Raw genomic sequence first — 10,699 nt, forward strand, 5'->3', positions numbered from 1 at the left:
TTTGAAAACGTATTTTATGCATTAGAACTGAAGTGTAATAATTATAATTTGACCATTGCTGGTAACCCCTGAATTGCAACAAGTAAAACTGTGCTTCCCTAGTCTCTTGCCACGAGCAACTCACTGCGCAATCGGGCGTCCGAGACTAGAACTGAGACTGCACGCTTCCAAACACGTTACAAGTGATATACAATACCAATTTATTAAACTGTGGTGAACAAAAAGTAATGACGTGCAGCACTAGATCATATTTTTATTGCTAAATATTTATACTAACTAAAATCAACAATTACAAGTATCAAGTTAATTTAGTTGAAGGCTTCAATATAATTTCAAATATGTGTATATTACTAACTTTTGTTATTTGGCATTTTTGTACTCAAGTATATATATATATGCCATATATATATATACCGGTTATATAAAGTCATATGACTGGAATTAATGAATTCTATTCTATTCTATTCTATTCTATTCTATTCTATTCTATTCTATTCTATTCTATTCTATTCATCATTGCTACTTTATATCGACTATGAGTTTGTAGATAGGCTCCCTAAACAAATGTAAACTAATGTTAGTCCACATCGCTGCAATGGACATCTATATTCGATTATTCAGTAGATCTTTTTATTATTACAGTAAATTCCTAAATTTTCGTGCAATAATCACACCATGTTTTTCGACACCATGTCTCTCTTATTTTACAGGTGGGTTAAATTTTTTCACGTAGTATCTCAAATATCGGAGTGTTCCTACCATACCTTGCTGTTGAGAAACATAAAAAGATGATTTAATAATATTGGTATATGATTATGGGGGCAGTAGAGCGACTTGGCCCCTGCAAAGCATAAACTCAGAAGTAAGGATAATGAAAACACTACTTTTATTCCATTTGAGTGTTGCAGATATACTGGAAGAAGATAATACCTTAACTGCATATAGATTATCTTCAGGAGTCAAATCCATATCCAAACTGCCAATATAACCGACATCAACACCAATAGTACGATCGACATCATTTGCCTGAAATTAACAGTACGACAGCATAGTCATAATCAATTTTGGTTAATATATTTTGTTATTTTACTTAATCTTACGGTGCATATCATCCACAAATAATATATATGCAAATATATAAACACTAGTGTACTCATTTTAAACCGAGGAAGAAGGTAGCTTACTACTATTAACTTTTAACAGTATCATGTATTTTCTGTTAATATATAATCCTAGTAATAGGTTTGAATGGCTTTCAATGTATCCCAAAAAACGAAAAATATGAGCACATTAATATATTTCAGGAGGAAGTCCTTGAATTATACGTTTTCGATGTCAAAATTCAAGTTAGTTAAGTTTGCCTGTCAAGGAGTATATTATGACCGCGGTTTTCTTAACCAACATACCAGTGACAATGAAAACGCATAAACAGCTGGTATGTTATGATAACACTGCTATTCTAGCCGGGAAATTATTCAGTCAGGTTAGGAATAAGAAAAAAGGCATTGATAGACCACATTATATTCATCCACGAACACTAATCAACTTTCATTTTCACATTTATTCAAACATTCATATCTTTGTGTTAAAGTAGATGGCGATAATTAGATCAAAAATTAGGGCCGAAGAAATTACCACATTTTTTTGTTTCAAAAGTGTCACAATATTTTCGATTTATACATAAACAGTAATCACCAGAATGGCCTAATAATATTTGGCAACCATAAATATCATCTCACAACTACATACTATTTTTTCATCAAAAGATATTTTGAGATATGGTGCCTCTTTTTATTCTAGAAACTAATTCAATTCAAAAGTCAAGAGAATCTGTATTTATTTTAAGTGTATCCAACAACCTTAAACACTAATTAGTATTGATCTTATTAATATATCAGATATTATAGGGCCAGTGACTGAGAACAAAAGTTTTCGAGGTCTTGATATATCGTATATATATCTGTGGTTACTCACAGTAAAGCCAATCCGTTGTAAGTTCATTGTCATAGACTCCATCATTGATCCTAAAAACCCTCCGATGCCGGTTATCTCTGTTCGATCGTAACCAGTAAAACGACTCTGTACATCAATTCCCCTCTTCTGAGCAAATGTAATCAGCTCGTAGTAATTTATCTAAAAGAAAGTGATGTTTTCATATAACATGCGCGTGACTGTAAATATTGCTATCGCTTGGCATCTTGGCAAAGAACGGACAGCAGCAGTTAACACAAAATAACCCCGTTCAACTGAAGAAATAACACCAGCTTTTACAATTGTTCTACATTTTATAACACTCAATGCGGCGGGTCAAACTCCATATGCCACAGTAGCTCGAATGCGAGAGAATAACCATCTACAATTATATATTTGAGCGATACTCATTAGGCAACCAATCAGTAAACAATATATCATTCTCTAAATATCTAATTTCATTCGATATTTCTAGCGCATAATTCATTCGATATTTCTAGCGCATAATACATAGCCATAATAAATACAAGACTTATATAATTCTGGTGTAGACTAGCGTATTCTCCATACATCTACAACATATCCTGTCAAAACGTTGTTGTTTTAAAATATTTCCTACATGCACCAAACGACAATATGTGATATTGAGCACCTGTTTAATAACTACAATGTCAGGTTTTGTTTTTTCTAAATAAATACCAACACACATATGTTTGAAAATGGATGCATCTAATTTTGATTAACAGCCCTAAAAGTAAATCAGCCCCAGGACTACACGGTAAAGTAAATGAAATGAATTAAAATGGATATTTGTGATAATATTTGAATTGAATTCACACCTTTCCATCGCCATTGGCATCAAGAAGATCAAAAATTGTGCTCAAGTCGTACTGCTCACCAAACAGTGTCCTTGCATGTTCTGTTGTGAATGTTGATTGGTCAGTCTTTAAAAAAATAATATGCACAATTATGTTAGAATGAAGACATTTTAATTTTTAAAAAAAAACGTTGTTATCATCAAAAACCAAAAGGGCTATTTACCATTTCTAATGCCTTGCTTAACTCGTTTCTGTCAATAACGGAGTTTTTGTCCAGATTACTATCAGACAGAACTTTCAAAAACTCAGAGAATGCTGCAAACAACTTGTCATGATACTCGTCCAATGCCTTTTTCTTTTGCTCTACTTCTGCACTACCTCTTTGAGTATTAAACACAAATATCGGTTAACATTAACAGATTATCTAATGTACATGTATGTGTAATATGTGTAATACAATAACTTTGGATATAGTCCCAGGGGATATAGATCACACTCATTACAACGCCTTGGGTGGGTTTATATTTTATCAAGGTGGCGTTTTGGCGTAGGTGGGGTAAACACAAGGACAAGTACAAAATATATGTGATGAAAATCCAAATTCGGACAATTTAAAGAAAAAACAAACAAATACATTTTCATGCGTTACGTTAAGTATTTATCTAATATTAAACATTACAGTAATAGTCTGGGATGGTAATTCCATTGTCAGTGCTCTAATTTATCGTTTCATTTAATTTTTGTGTAATATATATGTTAATGCTTTTGTTTTAGAGTTTATGAGATATATCAATAACTGTTATTTTAATTTCACTGTGTTAACATAACAATTGTAATTGTTGGTGAAAGTATTAAGTTAACTATTCTAAAAGTACCGTGTTACCGTTCTAAAAAAATCCAAGAACATACAAACACCGACTTAGAAACCCATGTTATATTAATATTTAGTAATCTGCACAAACAATTCATACTCACCTAGCAAGTGGAGTATCTGGTCTTTCAACCGGCTGGGCATCAGCTTCTCCATCTCGGAAAACAAAATCCTCATATAATTTACGTTCCGTGTCCGATTGCTATAAAAATATAATAATACTAGTAGTTAGTTTGGTTTTGTTTATGAATTAAACCAGTATTTGTTTATTTAATAACTTCACAAAACAATATACACTGTATAATCTAACAAACCACTGATATGTATTTGCCCAATTCAGCTTACCATTATTACTCCCAAAGTTTTGTTGTTGAATTCACCAAATCTGCTTGACCACAGCTTGCTCATTTGATTCAAGGGTTGCAGTTTAATTAGAAAACTGTCTTCGGGTTTTGTAGACAGCCACCAACCTAGATCATTAAATGATGAAAAATTAAACATTTTATTTCTAAAACACTATTTTATTTTATTAAATTGTGATTTCAGGTGCCATACTCAGTATAGTTGTATATTGTATAGTAAGATCGTGTTAATGTGATATATTATACACCTGTTTGATACAAATATTGTCATCCAGTTCGTCATATTTTAATCGAATGTTTTGTTTTCAATCTGTAGCTTAACTGTGGTGATGAGTTTTTTATATTTTTAAATTAATATACATAGAACCAGGCTGGTAGTTATAGTTTTCTAATTGAATATTAGATTATATACAAAAATTTACAATGTTAATGTAACATAGTGAACAATTCAAATGTGTTTTTGAAGCGATTTGTCCAAAGAAAAAAACAAATATTATAATTGTCATTCGATATATTTTTGTACTTATCTTTATTTATTATTTACAAGTTTGTATTCATATAGACAGAATCATGCAAAACACATGTCCATAATGCGTACCATCAAAGCAGTGCAATGGGTAATTCAGCAACACGAAGCTATCAACATAGACGTCAACATTTTCACCATTTTTATATTGAACAGCTTCGTAGAACCCTACAGAATAACAAAAGAAAAACATAGCAGATGTGATAGCATATGAGACGAATTCTGAGTTTATCATACGTACTCGTATTCGATTTTTCATTTTAGTGTATCATTCAGACGAAGGTCTACAGTGCAATATTAAATAAATGTATATGGAAAATATGTGTCACTGACTAGGTTGTATTTCATTGCAATAGGCAATTATTGTTTTAAGTAAAGCAGTCACTGCAGTATATAGAAAAGAAAATTACAATACATATTTCAAACACTTTCATTTAATACTTTAATACAAGATTACGTAATATGTTGGCATTATTAGCCAGCAATAAAAAAAAATGCATAACAAAGTTTAATTATTCATTCTCAGTTACACTTAAAACTATTTAAAAAAAAAACATTTTAATGGTATGTTAAAGTGAAATTATTGTCAGTTTAATTAATCAATTGAAAAATCCCAAACACCGAAATATCACACGTTAAATCACTGTGCTCGGCGCTATTCAAATTATGATTTATTGATGTCAAACTAATCCATGTGAATCGTGATGGTTTGAACAGTATGTTAGTTGATGGTCGATCATGATATTGGTGACTTCGATCCTGCATGCACCGTGTTCTACTAACTTGGTCATGTGATTTAAGCTCATGAATATTAATTGCAACTCTAACTTCACTATGAACACTAATCGTTTTCTTGCAATCAATCTCCAATGCACTTTTTCGTGTCATTGCCTTTTTCATAGTTTTCATTTTTAATTTATTATATAAAATGTTTGGTAGCAGTGCAGTTGAATGTAATTGACGAATGATCTGGCATATGAGAAAATAGGATTATATTATCTCAAACGGGCGTGTGAGAAATCGAGAACGAAATACCAAGGTTGTAACACGACTGGGAAAACATGTTTTTACAAGATGTAATATTGTGACTTGGGTTAAATTGTTAATTAATTTGAAATTTAGTATATAATAAACAAATAATTTATGTAAATTACCAGGAATAGACATGGACATTCTAACAGCCATTCGTACCGCCATATTGGGTGTAGTCTTCATGTGACAGTACTCAGTAGTTCGACGACTGACGTTGGTCACAGTTATACAAAGCTCTTTGCCAGTATAATTGTACAGCTGCAAGTAAACGGACATGGCGATGAAACTCAGGCATTTTTATTTATTTTTGGGGGAAATAAAATGTATGAATGTGAATCTGCTCGAGCAATTTTTTTTCCAGAAATTGTCTTCAAAATCGGAACCCACAATTACAACTTTCGTTTTCTCTTGTTGTCGCTGTTCAAATATAACAACATTGTCATATATATACTAATATTATTTCAGTGCTAATCGTATAAAATTAATGCTATTGCTTTTCTGTGTATTCACGATGTCAATATAAATATAAATATTTGAACTATCGTATCTTTTGTCAATTGAGTTATTTGTTATGTCCTTGAGCCCATTTAACATGACACGATAATGGTATTGGCGAGTTTTTCAGGTTTCTAGTTTTTATGTTTCTTCTCAAGTACACTATAATTTTAAAAGATCACTATAACTCCATTATATAATATATGTCATCCACGTGCCAATACATACCTCTTTAAATGTGATATCTTTATTCCCAGTCTTGTCTTCAAGTTTTTTGCCAAACCATTTATACAATTTGGATCCAGGATTCCACCCGTATTTTGTAATTAGATTAGGCAGGAAACTGAATATTCCACATGAGTGGTCTGAAAGTATACATTTTATGCGATACGGTGATATATTTGTATTTTATTTATCTCAAATTAGCTTCTCGTGTCTTTGTTTGAAGATTAGAATATTTTATGTAATGTCCTTGCACTGTTACATGTACGGGACATACACTTAAATGTGTATAACAAAACGGGTTTGTTGGTGAAAAGACATTGTTCTCCAATTGTAGCATATTGCGTTGTCTATAATCCAATCAAATATACAATGGCCTACAGAAATATTTGCTGTTGCAAAATGGCATTTATGCAAATCAATCATTTAATGAACGAAATTCACAGCATATAATTCCACTCATTAGCCTGCATATACGTCAATGGTGATTGAGTCATACGTTCACATCGGAATTTCTTTGCACTGATTCTTAAAAAGAATCTACTATTAAGTCGTCTTATCCCAGTTTATTACCATTAAAGAGTTGGTGTAGTACACCTATACACATTTCCATGATGGCAAGGTACAAAATTGACTCATTTGGGGTATTTCCATAATAAAACACTTGCACCACTCGGCATAGGGAACATCTATCAAAGTGAAAATTAACAGGTTCCTACTCCGTGTTTGGTAATTTCAAACACTAGGCGGTTCTTGAAACACATAAATCAACATCAAATGGTTTGTTACAAAGCCGTATTAACACTAGACTGGCTTGTCAGTAAACGCGAATATTATACAAGATATTATATTTAAACCAAATAAACCCAAAACAAACCGAAACAAACCGTTTTCAGACAAATACACCTTTTAGTAAGTGCCTAGTTCAGAAAAGGAACAGTTTATTCTCTGAGTTATTTTTCATAAGCATCAGTACGTTTAGTTGAGCGTATATCTACTGTTATATTATTAAATTTATATTGTACACATTTTTTGGGTGAATTCTCAAGTATCAATATGTTAGTACTTAGTTGATTAGTGTACATATTTGTTACTCAATTATATAAAATATATACTCTCTTTTATATTCAGTAACTGAATATTAATGAATATTAATTAATATTAGTAACTGAACGTTAATGTACTGGTATTCAGTGGTTTATGTTTAGAGTTAGCATATATATTAGATAATAATTTTGAACAATTACCTACATCGTATACACATTGTTATATACCGTACTTCCCCGAGTATAAGCCCAGGGGCCCGAAAATGGGCTTATACTCGAGGACCACCTCAGAAAAGATAATTTGTTGGTGGGTTTAAAATTGTAACCATCTTCCCAACCTCGAAGAATTACCAAATTGCACTTTTTGTTCACAGCGCCGGTCTCGGAGAAATATTATCCTACGTCTTTTTGAGGAAAAAATACGTCACTGATTTCCACTTTCACAATGAAGAAATAAACATGTCCATAAAAATACACATATTTTATTACAATACGGTTTTACATACCGTTTGAATTTGCGGTGCAAAAATGGGTAGGGTCTGTAGGAAAACGGTCGAAGGCAAGATCTTTATCATTATCTTCGTTGTTGAATGTTTTCGATCGTACGGAAACTCTCGATACAAAGCTATTTCCGCCATGGTGTTTTCATCATGATTTGACCTGAACAACTTCCTTTGACCTAACAGGTCATGTCTTTCGTTAACCAATCAAAATACTGTGTCGTACAGACGAAGTTTTCCGATTATTGACGAAGTATTTTTTTCAACGCAATGCGGAAGTGAATTACCGCGATGTTGAAATGCGACCTGGAAGCTGTTGATCCGCAATTTGTGAAAAGTAAACTGAGGATGGGGGAAGTATATAAACCTTTCACGCCCGCCAACAAGTCATGTCGAAGAATACTAGTACATTCACTCACTATCCATCACCTTTGTATAGATATTGTGTTGGTTATATAACGCATACATTTCGTATACTGCTAAAAAATAGCTTTTAGTGTACATACCTTCAGCAATATCCTTGAGCTCACGGTCCATCATCAGCATGACCTCGTTTGGTGGGTAGCCTACCACTAACATGCAGGCAAACATAGACCCGATACTACCACCACCAAAGCGTTTTATGTTTTGGTAGATTCCGACATCGGTCAAAATCTTTAAGGCATAAAGCAGAAATAAAGTAACAGTAATAATAACATAATAATGTTTTACTTTTTAAATGGTGTATATTGTATCCCAATTGTATATTGTACCATAATGTGATATGGGGCAACGATTAACTGTTATTAGATCTATACTATTTTTATTTTATCCATCTTACGTATATATATAGACTACCCAACATGTAAATTGTGGTGAAAATACACAAAATGTGAAAGATGTAGATTCGTGCAAAAAGATGTGTAATCTAAATTCATTGTTTATTTGTTTACCTTTATCACTCCAGCATAGGCCACTCCTTTAACACCACCTCCTTCTAAGATCAGATTTTCGAACGGAAATTCGTACTTTGTCAGTTCTTTGTCTTCGGCGGTTGTCAACGAGTCTTTATTGAGAATCTCTTCGACCACGTCATCCTTTGATTCAGCTGCCCCCATTGTTTTTGGAAATCCGTTTTATGATAGGAAATATATCAGTGGTACACACGTTCATGTACCCTGTGTACAGAAAAGTGTTAGTCTTTAATAGCTGATGAGAAGGCTTACTAGATATGTATAGGTTCTAACCACTATGCTAGCGTACAGGATCATGGTGAATGTTTTTACCACAGGTGCAATGTTAGTAGACCACTATATTCCAGTAAATGAAATAATGCCTCGATTTTGTATCATCTGTGGTAAAATAACATGAGAGATTTTGCTAACTTCAAAAAGACCGTCAACATGGGTTAGAAAACTATTGCTCACTGGGGGGAGGATTGCCTTAACAGTATTGTTCATCATGCCATTTTTGGGAATAGTTAAATTTATTTTTTATTAATTGAAGTTTAAAACTATGTCTCATTAATTTATATGTAAAATAATTAATCTTGAAAAAACAGTGAAAACAGAGCCATGCAAAATCATCTACATTTCACAGTTTTTAAGAAAGAGTGTCATCAGATATTTATATTTAACATCAGGCTGGAGAGAGCAAGGTTTGTTCATATCAAAGCAATCCTATTATAATTTTGTGATTCTTTTTGGGGGGGCTAATTTAGAAACCCTTGTAATTTATCAAATAATGAATCTTCCTACTAATTTTTGGTAAGCGTGTACATTTAAGAAGGTGGCCGTATTTTGTATTACCACAAACATATGTTAATTAGACATACAATATGTTTCTCGCCGTATGGCAAGTTGATGTATATATACATTATGCTTTTGTGTCCATTTACCCAATCGAGTGTACGAGTAATGGATTTGCACAATGGTACAGTGGATGCAATTTTAAATCTATGTAAAACTAAATTTTGGTAAAACATTCTTATCGAAAACATATTTATCGAATGCTCCCTATTTTGGTTTATGAACACCTAAAATAATATGATAACAATCTTCCAATTTGTGCAACTATAAAAACTTATTTCACACACCTGGAGCTCAATTTAAAAAGGCATCGTATTTTGAAAAATAAACATTCTATTTGAAATCATATTCCCAGTGATTGAGTTCGGTGGTTCATCCATGTCAAATTGTTCTCCAAATTTGTGCAAATCGTTTGAGACGCCCTCCATGACTTAATGTGTATTCAATTTGTTAACATTTGGGGTATAGTATTTGAAATAAAAGACTTTGAGCTGTCTATTATTGTGTGTTATCCAAATCTTTAAATACAAAAATCAGGATCTACTATACAAACATGGTGTTTCTAAAATACAATTCAATACTCACTTGTCAGTACAGGTTATCTATGCACAATCCGTCACTATGAAGAGCTTAAGCGAGACTGCTATTTTAAAACAAGAGAATAGTGAGGGTTTACAAACACATCAACTTTTTTATATTTGCATATATAAATATGCTATTTTGGGTGTGGTTCTAAAAGGCGGACAGTTATTAAGGTGATTGGTTAGGACGACCATACACCATACAAATAAATAAATAAATAAATAAATAAATAAATAAATAAATAAATAAATAAATAAATAAATAAATAAATAAATAAATAAATAAATAAATAAATAAATAAATAAATAAATAAATAAATAAATAAATAAATAAACATAAGCTCATTGGCTGCATGTCCGTATCTGTAGCAGTAATAGAGATATTAACGTCATGCATATTGATGAGGTCACATGATCGTTAATGGTCATCTGATTTGTTAGTCACATTTCTTGTCCTATAGCTTGAATAATGCAGAGGTTGCAAGTTC

At 32.1% G+C, this 10,699-nt stretch overlaps 1 protein-coding gene across 1 annotated transcript; it reads right to left on the reverse strand.

Annotated features, from left to right (window-relative positions):
- Positions 1–233: 233 nt before the first annotated feature.
- Positions 234–10,353, reverse strand: LOC100370649 (uncharacterized). Its single transcript, XM_002733144.3, has 13 exons — positions 10,216–10,353; positions 8,776–9,000; positions 8,350–8,497; positions 6,304–6,440; positions 5,703–5,838; positions 4,621–4,716; positions 4,006–4,130; positions 3,765–3,862; positions 3,013–3,169; positions 2,811–2,915; positions 1,975–2,133; positions 931–1,026; positions 234–768 (listed from the first exon to the last, which is right to left on the reverse strand). The coding sequence occupies exons 2-13, from the start codon at positions 8,938–8,940 to the stop codon at positions 700–702; spliced, it is 1,491 nt and encodes a 496-aa protein (XP_002733190.3). The 5' UTR covers positions 8,941–9,000; positions 10,216–10,353; the 3' UTR covers positions 234–699.
- Positions 10,354–10,699: the final 346 nt, after the last annotated feature.

The sequence above is a fragment of the Saccoglossus kowalevskii genome, chromosome 7 (genome assembly GCF_978046115.1).
Source record: "Saccoglossus kowalevskii chromosome 7, keSacKowa6.1, whole genome shotgun sequence".
In the NCBI taxonomy this organism is placed as follows: domain Eukaryota; kingdom Metazoa; phylum Hemichordata; class Enteropneusta; family Harrimaniidae; genus Saccoglossus; species Saccoglossus kowalevskii.

What these genes read in the sequence shown, in the direction of transcription:
- LOC100370649 (XM_002733144.3), bottom strand. Translation starts at nt 8,940, where the DNA reads ATGGGGGCAGCTGAATCAAAGGATGACGTGGTCGAAGAGATTCTCAAT. An exon ending in CCCATTGCACTGCTTTGATG is followed by an intron (nt 4,131 to 4,620) that starts GTACGCATTATG and finishes TTAATGATCTAG; the next exon opens with GTTGGTGGCTGTCTACAAAA. An exon ending in AAACTTTGGGAGTAATAATG is followed by an intron (nt 3,863 to 4,005) that starts GTAAGCTGAATT and finishes ATATTTTTATAG; the next exon opens with CAATCGGACACGGAACGTAA.